The sequence below is a fragment of the Panthera onca genome, chromosome D4 (genome assembly GCF_046562875.1).
Source record: "Panthera onca isolate mPanOnc1 chromosome D4, mPanOnc1 haplotype 2, whole genome shotgun sequence".
Lineage (NCBI taxonomy): Eukaryota > Metazoa > Chordata > Mammalia > Carnivora > Felidae > Panthera > Panthera onca.
The window spans coordinates 89,516,535-89,537,871 of record NC_138351.1 but is presented as its reverse complement, the minus strand read 5'-3'; the positions used below and the strand labels follow the sequence as shown (position 1 = coordinate 89,537,871).

General features: G+C 62.7%; 1 protein-coding gene across 2 annotated transcripts in view; it reads left to right on the top strand.

Annotated features, from left to right (window-relative positions):
• FIBCD1 (fibrinogen C domain containing 1) overlaps nucleotides 1-20,948 on the top strand; it is a 31,890-nt gene extending 10,942 nt beyond the window's left edge. For both annotated transcript variants that reach the window (XM_078436355.2, XM_060608353.3), the window contains 5 exons: nucleotides 1,462-1,621; nucleotides 1,995-2,131; nucleotides 13,689-13,785; nucleotides 18,799-18,978; nucleotides 19,486-20,948. In XM_078436355.2, the coding sequence (XP_078292481.2) occupies nucleotides 1,462-1,621; nucleotides 1,995-2,131; nucleotides 13,689-13,785; nucleotides 18,799-18,978; nucleotides 19,486-19,745 (834 nt within the window). In that variant the 3' untranslated portion in view covers nucleotides 19,746-20,948. The remainder of the gene's footprint in view (nucleotides 1-1,461; nucleotides 1,622-1,994; nucleotides 2,132-13,688; nucleotides 13,786-18,798; nucleotides 18,979-19,485) is intronic.
• The last annotated feature ends 389 nt before the right edge of the window (nucleotides 20,949-21,337 follow it).

Below are 21,337 nucleotides of genomic sequence, written 5' to 3'. Positions count from 1 at the left end.
GCGCCCCGGGGGCCGTCTGCATCGTCTGGGCCGCGGGGCTCCCCTCCACCCCCACCCCCACCCGCGGGACCTGTCTACAGGACACTACAGTAAAAGCCCAGGGTGGGATCGGCCACCTTGCCCCAGGGTCCCCCCCTGCCCGGCTCCGCGCCTCTCCCCCAGGCCTCAGCCCTCTCTGCAGAGGAGAAGCTGGCAAGGAACGTAAAAGCTTTGCGGGAGCCCTTGCTTCTGGACGAAACGAGAATCCTATTTTGTAAACTGCTGGCGGTGTGTGTTTCTATTTTCCTTCCTCCAACGAGCTATTATCTGGCAAGTGACAGGTTCGGGCAGGCTCCACGTGCACTTGCTGGCCGGCTGTGCCCGCGACCCCGCCTCCCCCCTCCCTGTGGTCCTGCAGCCTCCTAGAGCCAAGCCAGGGTGGGGAGGTGACGGACCGCAGACCCTTCAGCCGGCAGGCACAGCCCAGAGGTCCCCAGGGCGGGCAGGGGGAGGGGGTCCGTGCTGCGCCGACCGAGCCACAGGCCTCCAGACCCGGATTTCGGGGAGGGTGGCTGTTAGCCAGCGGTGGGAGTGACACAGACCGGGGACTGAGCACTCGGGCCCCGAACACGTGCTCTGGCGAGCCACCCCACACACCCACCCCGGAAAACCGGGTCACTTGCCCAGCGAATGGAAGGTCCGGGTCAAAACCCAGGGCTGACGCCAGAGCCTGGGTCCCAACCACTGCCCCCACCGTCCTGCCCCCGTCCCGGGCACCCTATGTGCCTTTCCTGCCCGTCAACCCCGGGGAAGCGGCCTGAGGTCGTTCTCCATCAGGGACCGCTCCTCCCGGGCCTCAGTTTCCCCATTTGTAACCAGGGGACAGCAACTCAAGTCCTCCCTCCTGGCAAGGCTGTGGGGGTGAGGTGAGGCGGTGGACATGGGAGCTGTGACCCAAGAAAGTGGAGTTTGCGTGGGGGCTGGGCGGGGCGGGTGGGGTATCCCAGGGCCCCCTCCTGTTTGCAGAACCGTCACCCCTGCCTCCAGGGCCTTGCTGGGGGGACCGGGAGAGACCGGGTGAGGGTGTCTCATAGCCTGAAAGGTGCCTTAGGAATTCGTGGAACGAGGTGGGCCAGGTCCTGCGTGCCCTGCTGTCGGCCCCGCTTCAGGGCTTCGTTAAGTCACCCACCCACGTGTACCTGGTAAATGGGTGGGCTGGGATTTGAACCTGGTGCCAGGTGCCCACCTGGGCTTTTGCCTCCAGTCACCTCACCGGGGCTGAGGCCCCGAAATGGATAGGACAGGGCCTGGGGCGCAGCAGGGGCACGGGTCTCTGATGAAGCCCCTCTGTCCCTTCCCACCTGAGCCCCCATCCTGAGACCTCCTCGGATGGGGGCCAGGGCAGGGTGGGGACCTGCCGTCACACGAGGAGGGGCTGGCCCGTGCCGGCGGGTGCTGGCAGGGGCCCCCCGTGCTCCACAGCTTTTCTCCGAGAGTCAAGGCCACATGGCTCACCTGGTGAACTCGGTCAGTGACGTACTAGACGCCCTGCAGAGGGACCGGGGGCTGGGCCGGCCCCGCGTCAAGGCTGACCTTCAGAGGGCGCCTGCCAGGGGATTGCGGCCCCGGGGCTGCGCCAGCGGTGAGTGGGGTGCCCAGCTTTGTACCCCCGTGGTCCCTCCCCCACCCCTCTGATAAGGAAACGCTGTTCCTGTTCGCTCAGGACTCTCTGCAGCCAGGCGGCACGGAGCGCCCGACCTGCACCCTTCTGTTGAGCCCTCTCCCGGCCCACTGTGCCCATTTTCCAGATGAGGAAGGCAAGGCTCAGAGAGGGTGCTCACTCACCCAAAGGCACGCAGGGAGTAGCAGAGCCAAGGTCTGCCCCCAGGGCTGGTGCCCTGGAGCCCACATGACCCCGCAGGGTAGACTGACAAATCAGGGAGACCCAGGGACGGAGGGGGGTGGGGAGGGACACAGGTGCCAGGGCACCGGCTTGACTGCGTTCCCTGTCGCAGGCTCTCCGCCACGCGACTGCCTGGACGTGCTCCTAAGCGGACAGCAGGAGGATGGCATTTACTCAGTCTTCCCCACACACTACCCTGCCGGCTTCCAGGTCTACTGTGACATGCGCACAGACGGCGGCGGCTGGACGGTGAGTCTCCCGCGCTGCGCGGCCGGCTTCCTCTCGGCCCCGCAGACGCCCAGGCAGGCCGGGGTGACCCAGGGGACTGTGCCCACGATCCCGGCTACTCTGAGCGGCCTCTCACCCGGCCTTCTGCCCTTGGCCCAGGCCTGCCTGTGTGCCCTCTGGCCCCCACAAACCTGCCTCGAATCTCACCCGGGAACGCCACACCCCCAGAAACCTGTACAGGGCAAGTGGAGGCCATGAACTGAGGCCCCGCCGGGAGCAGATGTTAGACCCCGTCACCTGTCCGTGGAGCCACCTTCTGCTCCCCGATCCTCGAGCCTCTGGGAACACAGTGCTTGCCCCGGGAGTGTCGGGCAAATCGGGGATGGGCTCTGTGATGAAACGGGGCGCCTGTCGCCGATGTGAGTTCAAGGGCGTGTGTAGATGCTGTCTTCTGAGTTACCCGATACGTGATGTGTGTGTGTCCCCTTTTAGGGGGGGGGCACACGGCAGAGAGCAGAGACCCCGATGACTTCCTGCCAAAGAGCTGTCGTGACTTCCGTGACTTTCCTGCACCTTCTGGTTCCTGGCTGGGTGGGAAGTAGGAGCCATGAAAGGTCCCCACGGCCAAGGGAGGGCGGGGAGGGGTGGCCATGGGTGGCCCTGAAATCTCCCCGGAGCTGGGAGAAGGGGGCGGAGCGGCCCCTGGCTGGACTCTCTCAGTGACACTTGTGGACACGGAAACGTGAACTTCGTACATTTTTCGCGTACTCTCTATTATTCACAAGATATTTTCAGATATTCTTCTTATGCTTCTTAAAAGCCATTTAAACATGTTCCAACCATTCTTGGCTCACAAGTCAGGTAAAAACAGGCAGCAGGCAGGAGTTGTCCTGGGGGGCCGTGGTTTGCTGACCCCCCCTCCCTCCCATTCTAGAGCTGGGATAGGAAGTGAGCTTGCCATCTCTCTCCCACTCAAATCAGTGGCCTTCCAACCCTCTCCTGCAGCTCTGTCTTGGGGGCTGGGCTTCAACAGGGCTGCCACTGGCCATTGGGTGACTTTGTATGAATTAAAAATGCATGTCCTTTCCTTTTGGCACACTGGCACCCTGGGCTTGGCAAGATGAGTAGATGTGAGCCTTGCTTCTTGGCCAGATGCCCTAGAGCAGTGAACAACCTATACCACTGTCCCTGGACATCTGCATCCACCCCGAAAGCTGCTCAGCCCCCCCCGACGTCGGCCGTGGTTGGGATGCCCAGTGACAATGAAAGCAGGGCCAGTAAAGCCGACTTTTTAAGGATTCTCGGCCTCACATTTAATTTCAAAAATGGGCAGGTTTTGAGCACCAACTGCGTGCTGGGGGCTGGGGAAGCACAGAGATGGGGAAGGCCCTGCCGCAGTCGTCCCAGACAACTTGGCAACTGCGAGGATTTGGGGGCAAGAAGTGACGGTAAGCAGAGGTAGGGGAGGCTCTGTGCGAGCTTCCTGGCAAAGGGGGCTTTGCTGATAAGCCTTAAGAGGCCGGCGAGAACAGGAAGTGGGAAGGAAAGAGAAGGCTTTCCAGGCAGAGGAAACAACCTGACAAGGGTCTGGGGTTCAGGAGGCACGCAGCCTCTCCAGGAAACAGAGTCAACTGGGGGCCGGGGCATGTGATGAGGTGAGACTGGGGCCAATAACCCAGACTGTGGGGTTTGGGCCGGGCGCCGGGGAGCCATTGAGGGTGCTGGAGAGAGGAAAGACGGCATAAGAACTGTGCCTCCGGAGCTATAACCCGACTGTGCATCCTTGAGCGGGGCAGGGAGAGTGTAGAGCAGGAGGCGGTTCCCTCATGCCGCCGACAAGCCTGTAACTGAGCCTCTGCCGGAGAGGTCGGGAGCTTGGCGGTCACGCACTTGGACTCCGGCATCCACAGCCGGACTCGGGTGTGGCTCTCGGTCCTGCTGTGTGATCTTGGGGAAGGTCCTTAAGTTCTCTGAGCCTCGGCATCCTTAGCTGGAAAATGGGGATACCCACGAGCCTTACTTAGAGGTCTTAACGGCAAGCAACAGGAAATGGCTGATTTAAGCAGGAAAGGAATGTACCGGAGGGAGGCTGGGAGGCCAGAGAAACCAGCTCAGGGCCAGGCGGCCAGGAACGGAGTCCCCCAGAGCTAGCCAGGCATGACCTGGTCGAAACCGCCCTACCCCAGTGCTGCTGGCACGGAGCCCTGGGCACGGACACCCCCACCAGGACGGGTCCGGGCCTGGGGTGCAGCCCGCGGTTCCTTTCAAGGAGATCCCGTGTGTCCCTGCCTCTTTGCTTCCCCAGCCGTCGAGCCAGCGGCTGTTCTGACCGGTGGGGCCGGGGCCGCGTGCCCACGACCCTCACCGCGAGGGAGGCTGAGAAAGCCAGCGGCTGGAGCCTTTAGCTGCCATGGTGGGAGTCATCCCTGCCTCCCCCCAAATCTCAGAAGATGGGGAAGGACGCAGGTTGACCGTGTGCAAGGCACTGGCGACCCAATGATGGCCGAGATATGTATGACCCCGCCTCTTACCGAGCTCTTTGCCAAGAGGGCGTCCACCACAGTCCAGGGGACAGTCGTGGGGACCCGAAGCAGGGCACGGGGTCAGCCGTTTTCCAGGGGTCCCCAGATGGGCTCCCAGGTCTCTGCCTTTGGCGCCTGGGGCCTCAGGGAGAGGCTGGCAGGACGCCTCCGTTTCTCACCAAGAGGCTTGGTGCCATCTCTGCTGTGCTGATGTCCAGGCAGAGGGGAGCGGGAAGCTTCTCCAGGAAATGCGTGGAGGGACCTGAAGGCGCGGCAGGCCGGACGGGGTCAGTTTGGAAAGGGGTCGGCTATCCTGAGCTGGTGGCGACAGGGGAGGCCCGAGTGAGGGCCTGGGGGCCTGGCGAGTGCGTTCAAGAGGGCAGAGCCGGTGTGAGAGCAGCTGAGGGTCCCCCAAAGACCCGGGGACAGACAGACCCACAAACCTCTCTTCAAGCTCCAGAGGAGAGCCCTTATGCCTCCCGGATCCGCGTCTGGGGGCTAAAAGCTCTCTTGTTTTCCTAACTCGGAACATCTGAGTTACGGCGCGGGCCTCTGGGAACCCCCTCTGCAGGCAGAGCAGCATCAATGCGACAGCCAGTGCCCAGAAATCGGAGTTAAGGGTTAGGACGGGCCTAATGAAGGACCAAGGAGGCAGCACAGGCGCTTCCTCTCCGGTGGACGTGACGCCAGTGTCCCGGAAAGTCCATCAGGATTTGGGCCGGGAGGAGGGCGACATCCAGGGCCCGGGCTGCAGGGGCCGTTACAGGGGAGTCGATGAGCAACGCCAGCCACCCGCCCCAGCCCTCCTGCTCAGACACCTGGATCAGGGGCCCCGCAAGAAAGGCCGCTCTCGGCTGAGAAGTGCTCGTGAGCCCGATAAACGTTAATATCCATTTGGACTTCCGTCAAAAGCAATCTTTGCCCAGATACCTCTGGGCATCTGTCAGGATCACCTCCCTGCCACACGGAATCTCTCGGAAACTCAATTGTTGTTTGGGAAGGAGCCGGCGGCCGTCTCTCTGAACCCGGTACAATCCATCGTCATTAGGCTCCGTGTCTAAGCTGCCAGGCCTCACGTGCGGACACCAGAGAGCTCTCCCTTGGCGGACGGGGCACCCGGGGCTGCAGCCACAGCCTGCTTCCTGGAGAGACCAGACCCGGCAAGCGTGGGGCTCGGCAGCCCCGTCCGCCTAGGGGCCGCTTCACGGATTATACACCGCTGCCCTGCCTGGTACCCACCCAGCCTCATGCGGGTCCGTGGAGCTCACTGTCACACGGTGACTGTCATTTATTCAACCACCGAGCACCAACCACAGGCCAGAGGATTCAACGGCGAGCTCCTGGCCCGGTGGGGGGCTGGGCACAGCAGCTGACTTGTGTGAGGGCCGCAGGGGTGGGGGCCGGGGGCGTTGGGGAGAGCCCCTGACCCAGCCGGGGGCGGCCAAGAGAGGCTTCTGGACGGGGAGGTCCACGCGCTGGGGGATGAGGTGAGAACGGCGTTCCAGGCAGAGCGAAGGTGTGCCCGGTGTTGGGCACGGAGGTGGCAGGGCTCGGTCTGGGTCCGCGGGCGCTCTGCTCTGCTGGCCTCTGGGGCCGGAGTGGCCAGGGATAGAGGAGGGAGGTTTTGTCCCGAGGGTAGATTGGGCTCCTGCCGCCCTCAGGATTTCCCCAGGTGGGGAGTGGCCCAGAGACCTGGGGCCCCGGGCACGGCAAGGGGGGACGCGAGTTCTGTGCGCCCTGAATCGTTACTGCAGAAAGCAGGAACTGCCAGGTGGGAAAGAGGCCACGTGTGGCTCGTGGGGGCGAGGAGGCCACAGAGGCAGGTGGACACATGCCACAAGGCCACCTTTGGGCTGATGCGGCCACTGGCCCTGACTGATGAGCCCAAGCCTTCCCCCCACGCTCATCAAAGCCCATAGTGGCCAGGGGCAAATGAGGTCATGCTGATTGTCACGGCTGCTCTTGAACTTGACCCGTGCACCCAGCCCTGCCCCCGCCCCTGCCCCTGAGAAGCAGGAGGGAAGGCGGGAGGGAGGGGCCACTTCCTGCTGACCCGTGACTCTGGGCAGGGGGCCCAGCCTGGCTGCCCACCATCCGTGTTCCCTCCGCACCGGTCACACGAGTGACCGCTCGCACCTGTGGCGGTGACGCGTCACCTCACTGAGCCTTACTTTCTCGTCTGCTAGACGAGGCTAATAGAGCGCCGTTCACGGGGGGGAGAGTGGCAGAGTCCTTCGCAGGCCCTGTCCCCGCGAGGGAGGAGCGGGGTGAGCAGGGGTCCGTGCCGAGCCTCGAGGATTCGTTCCCTGTGAACAGAGCAGCTGTGCTCCCTCCTGTAGGATCTTACGGTCCGCGGTGTTTACAGGGGAGGAAGAGTCACCAAAACCGGGGCCGGATGTCCCCATTTGGAAGCTGATGCGTGGGACCAGGCTGGCTGCTTCCAGCTCACCTCCCCCCTGGTCTTGCGAGACTGGGAGGGTCACATCCCCTCTTGGGGCGCCCCCTTTCTGGTCCGGCCACCAGCGTAGCCCTTGTGTCTTGTGTGGCTGCTTTGCAGGGCCTGGGGAGTGGGGTGGCCATGCCCAGGACGCGGGGTGGGCTTGGGGTGTCCCTGCCTCTCTGCCCTGAGGCACAGCCTTGCCCCACCGGGATCTACCCGTGGCCGTGCTGTCCCTGGGCCCGATCGCCAAACCCTCCCTCGCCTTTGCATAATTACCAACCGGGGGTCACCGACATCGGGGCCAGTTCAGCCTCTCCTACCGCAGGAACCCGCAGCGGGATCGATCCTGCTCTGCGTTCCCACTGGGATTCACCGCGCGGCCGGCTGCTCCCACCGCCGCAAGCTGAGCGGCCCAAACCCCGTTCTGCACGGTGACCACGCTCTCTGCCAGGCGCTTTCCCGTCGTGCGAGGTCAGCGGCTCAGATATGCTGCTAATTGGCTTTGCTGTGCGAGAAAACTCTCCCCTCCCCACCTGAGCTCCCCAGGCAGGGAGGAAAATCCTTCCCTCACTCGGAAGACATCAAAGGAGCCACCACGGACGACGCAGAGCCCAGCCCGGCAGTGGGATCAGGCTCAGGGAGAGATGAAAAGCTTCCAGCGTTGCTCTTGCTCGAGCCAGGATGCGAGGCGCGGGGCCCAGCCCGGGACCCCCGGCCGGGGCGGGGAGGGGGCTGGACAGCAGGTGTGTGGGACCCTCCGGGGGGGGGGCACTGGCTCCTCCCCACTTGGGCTGAGGCTTCACTAGTCCTCGTGACAGGCCGTGGTGGCTGGGGGACCTGCTGAGACATCCGCGGGCCACCGCGTCCCCAAGCCGCAGCCAGGCTCGGCCGCGGCTCCCCGCCGCCCTGCGGGGTCCTTAGGGCCGCGCACGCTAGTAACCGAGCGTGGTGGCTGGCCCCGCGTCCCCTCGAGCCATCTGCCGGGAGAAAGCCTGCCTCCCTCCAGAGCAGTTTGGGTTTTTGAAACTTTTGACGTAAAACGGGGTGCTACACGTGAAGGCTCAGTCTTGGTACCTTTCTTTGCGTTTGATAAACAGCAGCTCCCGGCAGCGTTTGCCAGAAGCCGGCAGGCACCGACTGCCAAGCCCGGGAAGCATGGCAGGGCGCCGAGCCCGGGGATACCACTTCCAGTCGAAAACAAGGAGTGGGCCCGCTTCCTTCTGGGCTCGGCAGCCGGTTCGGAAGGAGAGGGAGGCGACGTCGGGCACACCCAGCACGGGCGCCCAGTTTACGCGGTCACTGCACTGCGTCTTCGCCGCAACCCTGCAGGGGCCGCTGGTGGGGCCTGGTTGCAGAGGGGGAAACCGAGGCGCGGAAAAGGACTTGTCCGAGGTCACACGGCCGAGATTCGAACTCCGCCCGGCCTCCTGTACCTGTGCCCTTGCCAGCAAGCCCAGGGAGCACGCTGGGGGCACTGCCCAGAGGTGCCTGCAAAGGATTTAAGGAGCCACTGCCTCCCCGGAAGGCCGGCAGAGGCCCCCTCCCCCCGCCCCCCCCCGCCGGGGCCGCCTCTGAAGGGCTGCATTGCGCGTCCGAGGTCTTTGTTCTTAGAAACAAGGACCCACCTCGGCCACGGCCCCTCCCCGAATCACCTGCTCAGCAGGTCAGGGAGGCTGGAGGACCCCGAAGTCGCCCAACCCACAAGATCCTGCCTGTCACCGATTTGTTTTTTTCTTTTTAAAAAAATTTTTAACGTTTATTTTCCTTTTGAGAGAGAGGGAGGGGCAGAGAGAGAGGGGGACAGGGGATCTGAAGCGGGCTCTGTGCTGACAGCGAGCCTGATGCAGGGCTCGAACTCGCGAGCCGTGGGATCATGACCCGAGCTGAAGTCGATGCTTAACCCGACTGAGCCACCCGGGCGCCCCTATAAAATGGTTTCTGCGGCAGCTTCGTCAGAGTCTAGGGAAAATCCCAGGTGCTGCCTCCTGGGGACCCTTCTAAAGTGGCAGAGACAGCCCAGCCCCATCTCATAGGGTTTGGACCCACCCAGCTCCCGTCCCTGGGTCTCTCTGACCACCTGCCAAGACCCTGCTCAGTGTGGGGTTCGGCTGAGCATCTCCTACTCCGGGAAGCCCTCCTGGAACCCACCCCAGCCCACGGCTCAGCCTCCTCTGAGCTCCCAGCAAGTGTAACAACTGTTACCATTATGGACCGATGTGTCTCAACCAGCACATGCAACCATCACCGAATCTTTGTGGGTAGGGGCTGCAATGGCCCCCGTTTTACAGATGGGGAAACTGAGGCACAGGGATGGAAGGAGCGTGCCAGGTGAGGGGCTGCCGTGCCCCGGGACTGCTGACTTACGCGTCCACCTTTCCGGGGGCCGTGAGCTCTCTGAGGGCCCGAGCCCGCCCGTGAGCCCAGCCACAGCAGGCGGGGCCGGGGCGGCGAGGCTTTCGTTCCACAGCACAGAGACGCCAAGACTTAGGTGGGCACACGGCTGGAACCCCGGCGGAACTTGGTCTCCTGGATGCCAGCCCAGGGCGCTTCCTGGGGCTGGCCCAGCTTAGCCACGCCGGGTGGGCTCCCGGGCCTGGGGCACCCCCTCCGCTTTGAGGAGCCCCCCTCTGCACAGCTCACCACCTTCTTCTCCCCTGCCATATGGGAGCGCAAAGCCCCCCGTCCCCGGCTGAGGTGGGGCGGCTGTGGCCGTCCGCGAGGGCAGGGCCGGTGCTGGGGGGACCACGGAGCCAGGCTCGGGCGCCCAGGACAAAGGAGCCCATCTGTCTCCCGGCGGAGACAAACGCGGGACAGTCGGCCACTCCGCTCGGCCTCCCCCGCCCCAAGGGCAGCGGCTCCTTCCTTTGGAACCGCCCGGTACCATCTGCGGGACCGTGTGGGCCCAGCCCTCCCTTGGCAAAGCCCCCCAAGCGGCACTTGCAAGACACGCCGGGCGGCAGGCACTGGCTTCTGAGAATCCGCATCGAGAAAACACGCTCTGTCTGTCTGCCTCCGTGTCACCTGCGACGGCGAGCGTCCAGCATCGGTCACTTTGCGGCCGCAACTCAAGGGAGACGCCCCCGGGAGCCGGGCCACCGAAGATTTTAGCCTCGAGGTTACTCTGTTTCCCTACCTTTTTCCCCTTTTGCGGGGGAGCGGGTGGCAATTCACATCCTACTGGCGGGACAGACGGGACGGAAGCGGATACGTCCATCTTTTACACGCTCCCTCTTCGCGTCTTCCCGTCTGGCTGATCCTTGCTCTGTACTCGAAGGCCTCCTGCCCGGTGACAGCCGTCCACCCAGCGTCCCTGAAGTCCAGCTTGCGGCTCAGCCTGGGGCCCCGAGTCTGAGAAAGCGTACTCCTGGGAAGTCTGGAGAGCCAGCCGTCTGGCCTGGCGCACGCCTGGAACTCGCGGGCCCCGTGGCGCTGTAGTTGGCTTGAGGGCGAGGCCGGTGGGCCGAGTCTGAGATCCTGGCCGGTGCCGTCGCTCAGTGTTTTGAGCCAACGAGTAAGGACAGCCCGTGGCAGAGGCCGGCAACGTTCAGAGCCGTGCTTCTCAGACCGCGGGCCGTGATCTCTCGGCCGGTGGCGAGATCAATTGAACGGTTTGTGATCAATACTACGTTTTAAATCAAACAGAGTGTAATAGATTAGGACAGGACAGAAAATATTAGCGCCCAGCCGTCTTACTAAGGGCAAGTATCATTCCAGGAAGGTTTGGTTTCTGATACAAACGCCTGTGGGTGTGCACGTCGTCACGTAAACCGCGCCTCCCGGGGTCGTGGCCGTGAAGTCTTTTTTTTTTTGTAATTTTTTTTTAACGTTTATTTATTTTTGAGACAGGGAGAGACAGAGCATGAACGGGGGAGGGTGAGAGAGAGAGGGAGACACAGAATCCGAAACAGGCTCCGGGCTCTGAGCCGTCAGCAGAGAGCCCGATGCGGGGCTCGAACTCACGGACCGTGAGATCATGACCTGAGCCGAAGTTGCCCGCTTAACCGACCGAGCCACCCAGGCGCCCCAGTCGTGGTCATGAAGTCTTAACCGCAGACCCTCCTCGCGGATGTGTCTGGGCCCTTCGAGGATCATGATTCATTACGCCTGCGGTTAAAGCGTTCTCGCTGGCACACAATTGCTGTGGCTTCTAAGCTGGTGCAGACCCAAACCGTCCGTCGGGGACGTCTGCCACCCTTGTTTGACGGCAGTGTGGTTTCCCCGGGGGCAGGGCGGCCCGTGCTCACCCACCGATGGTGCAGCCGGGCCGAGCCCAGCAGCGCTCCAGCCTGTTACTGGCACCGGGAAAGAGGGGCTGAGAACAGGGTTTGGAGGTCGGCTCTCTGGAGGGAGACAGTTCTGGCCAGTGGCAAATAAGAGTGACGTGGGTGGTAGGACATTGGCCCCTGGGTGTCCAGCCTGGCCTTGGGCTGGGGTGTGAGGTGTGGGTCAGACTGCCCACTCCATGCTCAAGGCCGCCTGGCTTCTGTCTGCTGGAGGGACGAGGGGATCGGGGGACAGGATTCGGTAAATAAGCGTGTGCTCAGTGAGGACTCAACCCCGGCACCTGCTGTGGCGGGCGCTCGACACCAGCTCATCTTGGGCGCCCTGCCCCCTGCTCTTTGATCACCCACCTTCAGGGAAGGGTGGGTGAGGGGCATGGAGGAGGGCACCTGTTGGGATGAGCACCGGGTGTTGTATGGAAACCAATTTGACGATACATTTCATATTTAAAAGATCAGTCCTGCTTCCTGCGTGGGAGGGGGTCCCCTGTGTCCCGCAGCCCTCAGGGAGATGCTCAGTGGGACATCTGAATGGATGAGGGAGGCGTGGGGGTGGGCTGCTGGACGGCCCAGGAAGGACATGCGTAGGGGGCAAGTCTGGAAGGAAAGCAGGGCATTCCTGGGGCAGGGGCTGCGGAAGAGGGGCAGAGGGAGGCCCGACGGCCAGGCCTGGGTCTCCATGCGGCCATTCTCCTGCAGCGGGCATGCACCGAGCCCCGACGGAGTGCCAGGCCCCGAGCGTCTTCTCCGTGGACCGCCACGGTCCATGGGGGAGGTGCTGCTGTGACCTCCACTTATACAGAAGGAAACTGAGGCTCAGAGAAGTGCAGTAATGGCCAGCGCTCTAGGTGGCGGGGCCCAGGTCCCCACCATCCCGCCCCCCGCCCCCGGCCCCCTGTCTCCCCAGCCCCCTCCTCCCTCCTCCCGCAGAAACGGGCTCCCCCCTGCCTTCTGCCTTCTGGAGGCTTCTCAGGGGAGCGTCTGAGCTTCTGCCAGGATTAAGCCTTTCAAAGGGTGCGTGCTCAGGGTCCCAATCCGGCCCGTCAATACCCGCTGCCCACCACCTCTCAGATCTCTCCGAGCCTGATCGAATTTCCTTCCCCAGCCAGTCCCTTCTGAGCATTTCCACCTGTCGGGGGCCGGGCCAGGTTTGAGGTAGCGAAGCCACTCCCTGACGTCACGGCTGCCCAAACGCCGTGACTGACGGGTCCCCACGGGCAGGGGCAGAGCAGGAGGCCAAGCTCACGGCAGATGATGCGCCAGGGAGGTTCCGGGCGACCGAAATCAGGCTGCTTAGTAATGAATCCGGCCGGCAGGCTGCTGGTGCCGCAGCCAAATCTCTAACACCTCGCACGCGGTACAGATGGAGGCGGGGGGGGGGGGGGGGCAGAGGGGGAGCGGGTGCTGCCTCGGCAAACAAGCAAGAAAAAGGCTTGTTACACAGAACGAGTTGGAAGGGGGGGGGGCGGGAGGGGGCAGCCAGGAACGGGATCGTCAGCGGATCCTGGAAATACTCAAGGCAGCTCTCTGGCCTGGACCAGCGTGGTACTTATTTGAAAGCAATTTAACCGATGGGATTCCTGACTCCCAAATCAAGAAGGTTATTAAAATGGAGAACAGAGGCAGCTCGGCTGCTCATCGGTACCCAAGTCACACCCCCGTGGGCCGTGGACTGCTGTCCCCCCGTCCCTAGTCACACCCCCGTGGGCTGCGGACTGCTGGCCCCACCCCCCACCCCCCAGGAGCGGCTGGGGCTCTGGTTCCCCAAGCCCCCACTGATCCCCGGGCCCCGGGCTTCTTATCCCGGGGGGAGGGCATGCGTGGCTCTGGCAGAATCATTTTGCGACACGGAGCTCTGGAGGCTTCCGGGCATGTGTGTGGGTGTTCTCGGTTTTTACCAACTCGAGAATGGATTTTTTGCTCAGTTTCCTTTTGACCCCGGGGAAAGATACTAGGGCCCTTGCCCACGCCTCTTATTTGACCAGTGGGGAAACTGAGGCCCAGGCCGGGGTGGGGCCAGTCCAGGGTCGTCCAGCAAGGCAGCAGAGGTGGGCCCGGAAGCCAGGGTTTTGGCACCCGGGTCTAGCAGGATTCCTTCCTGAGGGGCCGTTTTGGGGGTCTGGGGGCATTTAGTCTGTCCCACCTTGTGCCACCACGAAGGCCCCCGAGTCCCTGCTCTGCTCTGCGTCCCGTGCTGGGGGCGGGGAGGGACCGGGGAGCCGGGCCCCTGCCCTCCGCAAGCAGGCAGGTGGAGGGAGTGCCTGGGGCCGGGGACACGTCGGGGTGGGCGTGGGGGGGCCCGGGGGCTGTTGGCCCCAGCTCTCCATCCTTTGCAGGTGTTTCAGCGCCGGGAGGACGGCTCCGTGAACTTCTTCCGAGGCTGGGAAGCGTACCGGGACGGCTTCGGCAAGCTCACGGGGGAGCACTGGCTAGGTGAGGGCCGGGACACCTCCCTGCCGAGGGGACGCGCCCTCCCCGGGTGGCGGGAGGTCACGGTCTCCAGGGGCCTCCACACACCCGAGCCAGCTCCCAGGCGTTGCCCGGAAAGGCGTTCTGTGCGTTCAGCGTGTCTGCGGTCAGTGAGCAGGAGGCCAAAGGAAGAAGGGGCGCGGTGAGACGGGGGGGGGGGGGGGGTCCCTTGGAGGGGTGTGTGCGTTTCCAGGCGGGACGGCCGGTGGCCATCCTGGATCCAGAGAGCTGGGGGCAGGGGCAGGGCTCGGTTTCGGGTACGGGGAGGGCCAGACCAACCCCCAAACTGCCCTGCCCTCGGGGGTCTGCAAACGCCCGAGGTGTGCTTGGGGCCCCAAGGCCACGACTCCCAAAAGAGAGGCCACAGTTCCTGAGGCCCCAGGGCACGGCGCTCGTTTCCCATCTTTGGCACACGGTCTGTGCGGAGCAGAGCGAGGGCTCAAAAAGCTCGTATCCATATTATGTTTAGATACTTACTATTTATCTTTAAATTCACGCAGCATTTAAAAATTGGGGTATCTTACATAATGTCATTCGGAAGCATAACAGCCATAAAAAATCACAGGTCTGAGGTCTTATATATATTTGGGAGGGAGTTGGGACTCGAGGTGAGGTTTTCTTTATTATTATTTGAGAAAGAGAGAGAGAGAGAGAGAAGTTGAGTGGGGAGAGAGAGAATCCCAAGCAGGTTCCATGCTCAGTGGGGAGCCCGATGCGGGGCTCGATCCCACAGCCCCTGGGATCATGACCTGAGCTGAAATCGAGTTGGACGCTCAAGTGACTGAGCCACCCAGGTGCCCCTGCTTTATGTATATATAATTCACTGTTTTAAAGTGCACAGTTCAGGGTTTGTTGTTGTTGTTGTTGTTGTTTTGAGAGAGAGAGAGAGAGAATGCAAATAAGGGCAGAGAGAGAGGGAGACACAGAATCGGAAGCGGGCTCCAGGCTCCGAGCTGTCAGCACAGATCCTGACGTGGGGCTCGAACTCGCGAACCGCGAGATCATGACCTGAGCCGAAGTCGGACGCTCAACCGACTGAGCCACCCAGGCACCCCCAGGGGGGGTTAATATATTCAGAGTTGTGCAGCTCTCCTAATTCCAGAACGTCTTCTCCACCCCAGAAAGCTCAGAGCCCTGTGCCCCCGTTAGCAGTCACCCCCATTTATATTTTCAATATATATTAAAACCGAGGTGCCTGGCTGGCTTAGTCGGAGGAGCGTGTGACTCTTGATCGCGGGGTCATGAGTTTGAGCCCCACGTTGGGTGTAGAGGCGGCTTAAAGACATAAACTTTAAAAAACAAAATAAACACACGGCACCGGAAAGACACGCCATGTTTGAATGGCCTCCCACACCCCAGGGCACACCGGCCCCACTCTGGCCTCCCCAGGCATGGACATCTGGGAACGTCCCCCCAGCAGGGCTGGGGCAGCTGGGCAGGAGGGAGAGGAGGCGAGAACAAAGGCACGGGGCGTGTGGCCGGGCTCCAGGTGGGCGTCAGGAAGGTCCCAGGCCTGTAGGGCTTGCTTTCAGGGGACCTTCTGGGGGAAGGAGAGGGTCAGTCCCAGAGGTGGGACCGGGCACGTGCCCGCTCGCTGTGTGCGCAGAGGCACCCGGCTGGTGATCTACGCTGTCATTTGCCTTATGTCCGTCTCCCGCCTCCATGACCCTGTGATGCATGAGGACAGGACCCTCTCTGTCCTGCCCTGCCCTGTGTCCCTGTTACCAGGAAGGGGCCGGCTGCAGGAGAGGCCAGTGTGGACTTCATCACCACGGTCTCTACTTAGTGCCCAGCCCACCTTATACACTTCAGCCTTGACCCCTCACACCCACCCTCACAGCTGCACTGCTGTCCTCCCCTTTTATGGGTGAGGAAACCGAGGTCCAGAAAAGAGTGGTGTGTGTGTGTGTGTGTGTGTGTGTGTGTGTGTGTTGGGGCGGAGGACGCCTGGGCAGGATTCACGAGCTTTAAAGTGTACCCTGAACTGAGTGAATGAGAGCAGGGGCAGGATAGGGGCCGGGGGAGAGAAGCTTCTAGGTGGGAGACCCTTCCCCGGTCCCTCAGCCCCACCCCTCCCCCAGGTGGTTGCGTAAAGACAGGGAGAAGCTGGTGGGGGGGCTGTTTCCATATCACCACCCACCCCCCTTAGAGCAGCGTTGGTGACCCTGCCACTCACGGCATCTTAATTGAAATCTATCAGCAGCCACCGAAGCTTCGGGAGGAAGCATTTAAGCAGGGCCTTGATTAGCTCCTGGCAGACAGGGAGCCCTGAGGAGAATGTCAACGTAGCCCTCTACCACCCTGGCTGTTCCCTCCCTCTGCTTTTCCACACTCCCCTGTCCCCTTTCATCCAGGGTTTTGTCTTCTATTGAGTTATGGGAGCTCTTTATATATTAAGGTAATTGATTCTTTGTCAGATATACATGATACATATTTACTTCCAGTCATTTGTCTTTTGGCTGCTTTTTTGTTGCTGTTGTTAAATTATTGCTGATTTCCTAGATGTTTTAAATTTTTATGTAGCCAATTCTTGCCAGTTTTTTCCTTCCTATCCTCTGGGCTTGAGGCCCTGCTTTCCCCTCCCGGTTTTCTAAAAATGTCTCCTATCTTAACAAAAAAAATTTTTTTTCTTTAGTGTTTGTATTAGGTGCGGATCCGTAACCCATCTGGGAGTTTGTTCGGGGTGACGATAGGAGGGTTGGAGGTCTGAGTATTTTTCCTCTTTTTTTTGTCTTTAATTTTTTTTTAACGTTTATTTATTTTTGAGACAGAGAGAGACAGAGCACGAACAGGGGAGGGTCAGAGAGAGAGGGAGACACAGAATCCGAAACAGGCTCCAGGCTCTGAGCCGTCAGCACAGAGCCCGACGCGGGGCTCGAACTCACAAACCGTGAGATCGTGACCTGAGCCGAAGTCGGACGCTCAACCGGCTGGGCCCCCCAGGCGCCCCTTCCTCTCTCTTTTAACCCCCCAGCCGCCTCTTCCTCCAGCTTTGATGGCGATGGGGGCCCCGATCTCAGCTCACCATCCAGGGGCCCAGCGAGGTGGCGGGGGAGGGGCAGGGGGGCGGGAGTGTCCTGGCAGGTCAGAATTTCTGCAGGGGCTGCAGAAACACAGAAAGTGAAGAGAGAGGGAGAGCAAGGGGGTGGAGACGGCAGAGGAACCCCGCAGCCCCCACCCGGCCCCTCCTCCGGGGCACCCTGCCCAGGGGCCCCTCGCGGGCGCTGGGATGGCCCGTCCAGCTTAGCCCAGAGGAATGATGTGCCAAATGTGGGCCTTTGGGCACCAGCCACCACTCAGTGATGGGGAAAAGGGATTCCCCAGCGTCCCTGCCAGGCTGGTCTCCCTCTTGCCCTGTCCCTGGAGCCGATGATCGGTCTCGGACAAGAACTGAGTAAGGGCAAGGCGTCTGGGCCAGTCTGCCTGGGTTCAACTCCTAGCTCTGCCACTTACCAGCTGGGTGACCTGGGCCCGCACCTTAACCTCTCTGTGCCTCATTTTTCTCACCTGTAAAATAGGGATAATGAAGCCCCTGCCTCGTTGATCATGACAGCAGGAGCAGCAGACACCCGGGTAACGTGTGCAGCGGGCCAGGCGCTGTTCTAAGAGCTGTACAGGGATTCTTTAATTAAATTGGACTCATTCTAATTCTGCTGGATTCATTAACCCCCGAGAAGTGCTCGGAACGGTGCCCGGCATTCGTAAGTGCCGTCCAGCTGGTGGCTGTTGTCGCCCCTGCCCTTACAGCTTGTGGAACCCGCCTGGCCCTTCATCTCAGCCCCATGAGGCCCACTCCGCAGGTGTACCAGCCGGGGCCCCGAGAGAGGGACAGCGGCTTGCTCTGAAACTCCAGCCCGGCGGGGGAGCAGAGCAGAGCAGAGAGAGGCAGGGAGACGAGACCCTTCTGCTCTCAGAGCCCGGTCCTGGCCAGGTCCCGGGAGAGTAGGGCGGGCGAGGTCTGCCGTGGCCCCTGCGACTTCACGGCGGCTTCTCCTGTGCCCCCGACCTAGACCGTGGGACCCAGGCTTCCCTCCGGCCTCGCTGGGGGAGGGTCCGCACAGCCTTCTCGCCCCGTTAGCTTGCACACCCCGGCCCCACCGATGGGTTTGGAGCTCAGGAGGGAGAGGCTGATGAAGTGTCACTCGATGCTGATAAGTTGTAATTTTAATTAAACGCCCTCGTAATCAAGAGGTAATCAAACTGGCAGGGAAGCACCTTGAATGTGAGTGTGTGGGAGGGAGGGAGGGCGCGGGACGATGGGGGTGTGGGGGCAGGTACAGGGCCAGGCCCTGGAGACAGCAGGAGACTCAGCCCTCCCACTTCTCCCGCTCAGCCGCTAAGGCAGCATTTATTGAGCACCTATGGTGGACGGAGCCCCGCTCACATGCCGGGATTCAGCGTCAACGGGACAGTCCGTTGCTCTCATGGAGCTTCCACGGTGGGGGGCAGGCCACGGGGGCACAGAATGATACACACCAACGGGGGGAGCAGCTGGGTTGGCAGAGGTCCTCGACCCAGACAGGAGGCCAGGCAGCCTTCCCCGGGTGCGGCCTGAAAACGAGCAGAGCATAACGTGGGGGAGTAGGGACAAGTGTCCCAGGCAGAGGGAACAGCACGTGCAAAGTCTCAGAGGCCAGGTTCAGGGAGATATATACGAGTCCCAGATCCTTTCCGGCCGGAGCCCTGAGTGGGAGAGAGGACGAGGGGCGTCGCCACCCCCAACCCAGATTTTCCGGGTTCCTTCTGAAACCTACAGTCTTTCTACTGACCTTCCACTCAAACGTTTGGAAAGCAGAGCCCGACTTAAAGCCCGACAGAGAAAACCAAACACGAGAAATGGTCGGTCCTCGGTTTGTTGCCAGACACAGGCTGGCCCAAGCCACGTGCCCTCGGCTCTCGAGTCGCCCCAGTTCCCTCCCGCGGGGGTCACCTTGTGAGCCCCTCCCCCCACGTCTGCCCTTCTCTCCCCGACTCCAGGGCTCAGGAGGATCCACGCTCTGACCACGCAGGCCGCCTACGAGCTCCACGTGGACCTCGAAGACTTCGAGAACGGCACGGCCTACGCCCGCTACGGGAGCTTTGGCGTGGGCTTGTTCTCCGTGGACCCGGAGGAAGACGGCTACCCGCTCACCGTGGCCGACTACTCGGGCACTGCAGGTGGGACCCCGGGGCGGCGGCGGGGAAAGGGGAGGGCAGGTGTGGGGGGGACGCCCACCAGTCTCCCCACTCAGGAGGTCAAAGAAGCCCCAGGCCCGGTGCTTCTGGCCTCCACCTTCAAGTCCCACCTGGCCCCCATCCCGGCAACGCAGAGCACCGGGGCCCGAACTGCTCACCCATTTGGCAGACGGGCAAAGGGAGCCTCGAGCCAGGCAGCAGGACACCCGGGGCTTGTGTTCCGCTGGGCCTCTAAAGTGTGGTGGCTGCACCTCTCTGGGCTGGGTTTCTCTTCTGAGGCGGAGGCAGGAGGGCAAGGAGAGGGAGCGCGTGAAGAAGCTGGGAGAAGGGACAGAGACGGCCAGGAGCCAGGGACAGCCCGGGGACCCCCAGGGCGGCACCGTGGGCGCACGCGAGCCGCACAGCGGGGGCACACGTGGGCCACCGCGCACGTCCAGGGGAGGCGCCCTGAGGACGCAGCGGCGTGCGTCTGTGTCTGCGCCTGCGCAGGGGACTCCCTCCTGAAGCACAGCGGCATGAGGTTCACCACCAAGGACCGCGACGGTGACCACTCAGAGAACAACTGCGCGGCCTTCTACCGCGGCGCCTGGTGGTACCGCAACTGCCACACGTCCAACCTGAACGGGCAGTACCTGCGGGGCGCGCACGCCTCCTACGCCGACGGCATCGAGTGGTCCTCCTGGACCGGCTGGCAGTACTCGCTCAAGTTCTCCGAGATGAAGATCCGGCCGGTCCGCGAGGACCGCTAGCTGGGCGCTCCCCACCCCGGCCCCCCGCCCCCACCCATCCCCGCGCCCCCCGTGGTCCCCAAGCCCAGCCCCACCCTGCATCTCCCCCCCCCCCCCCCCCCGACGCCCACCTGCCCGCACGTGGCCGGCCTGCTCACGTGTTGGGGGGGGGGGGTTGTACGTCCCCTTCACGCTGTCCTCACCCCTCAGTTCACCTCTGCTGATGTGGGGGGGGGGGCGACTCGACACCCCCAAATCCTGCCCGCCCGGACTTTGGCTCCTGGGCCAAGTGTCTTGACTTCCCGTGCTCAGCAGTTGGCCCGGCACCCCGGCAGACCCTCCGCTTCGCCCGTCCAGACACCCAGCGTTATGGGGGCACAGGGCAGGGGCCGGCGGCACCCCCAGCAGCCTTTTCAGGAGACGGAGGGAGTGTCTGGTCTTTCTGAGTCAGGTCCGAGGCCAGCCGCCTCTGGCCTCGAAATTTCACTTCCCTGGTGCCTGAGGATCCGGCCTCTCCCCCAAGGACCAGACAAAGGCTGGACAGCCATATGCCAACCCTTCCCCCAGGCCGGGGTGCGGCTGCCCGTGGGGACTCCTACCCCGGGGCCAGTTTCCGGGAGCTCCCCCACCCCCAGCCCTGTGTTCCTGAAGGCCTGGGAGGTCCTCAGTCCCTTTGGCTGCTGCGCCCAGCCTCCTGCCTTCCTGGGGCGGCGGAGCCCCACCCCACCCTATCCTCTTTCCCGCGGGAGGCTGGGGCAGGTCCTGAATCCTCTGGGCCTGGCCGGTGAGGATCTCTCTTTTCTGGGCTGCCGTGGGGCGTGTCCCACCGTTCCCAGGGACTCCGGGATCCTAGGGCCCCCTGGCATCAGGCCTGCAGGGGGGAGGGTGGACCAGGAGGGGTTGGGTGGCCGTTAGCCCTTCAGCCCCGAGACTGCTGTCTCAAGTGGGGGCGGCTGCCCCCTGCTGGTGACTCTGGGCACTGCCAAGACTCGCTGGGCAAATGGGGGAGACTGAGGCACCACCAGACGCTCGAAACCATCTTTCATTGAATCCTCCCAATGCCCAACATACTATCACTCTACCCCTCCCCCTCCCCATAAGAACTGGCCAAGATGAGCGGCCCTCAACCTGATATCAACCCGCTGGGACCCCAATGCCTTTGCCCTCAGAACCAAGCACCAGGCTGTTTTTCTACATTCCTACCTGTGGGGATTTGATGGGGGCGGGGGCGCTTCGAGAGGGCTGGAAGGTCACCCTGGGGGGCTGCCCAGAGGGTGGGCGGGAGGGAGGGAGGGGGTGTTTCCTTCCTTCACTGGAAGGCAGATGAAGACAGGCACATAGGGGAGCGTGGGCTTTAGCTCTCCCTTCCCCACCCACCCAAGTTTGCGGTTCAGTAATTACGTGCCACGGACCCGTGTGCAACCTGGCCGGTCCCCTGGAGCTCCACCTGGTCGCAGCCTTCAGCAGAGTTTCGCAGGACATCTGCTGTGGGCCGGGGCCTGCCTGGGCGCTGGGCAACACCGCATCCCTGCCCTGTCGGCCCCGCGGCTTGAAGCGAACGTGGCCGTGAAACAGACGGCTGCAGCCCAGGGTGAGCAGGTGCTGGGGAGCAG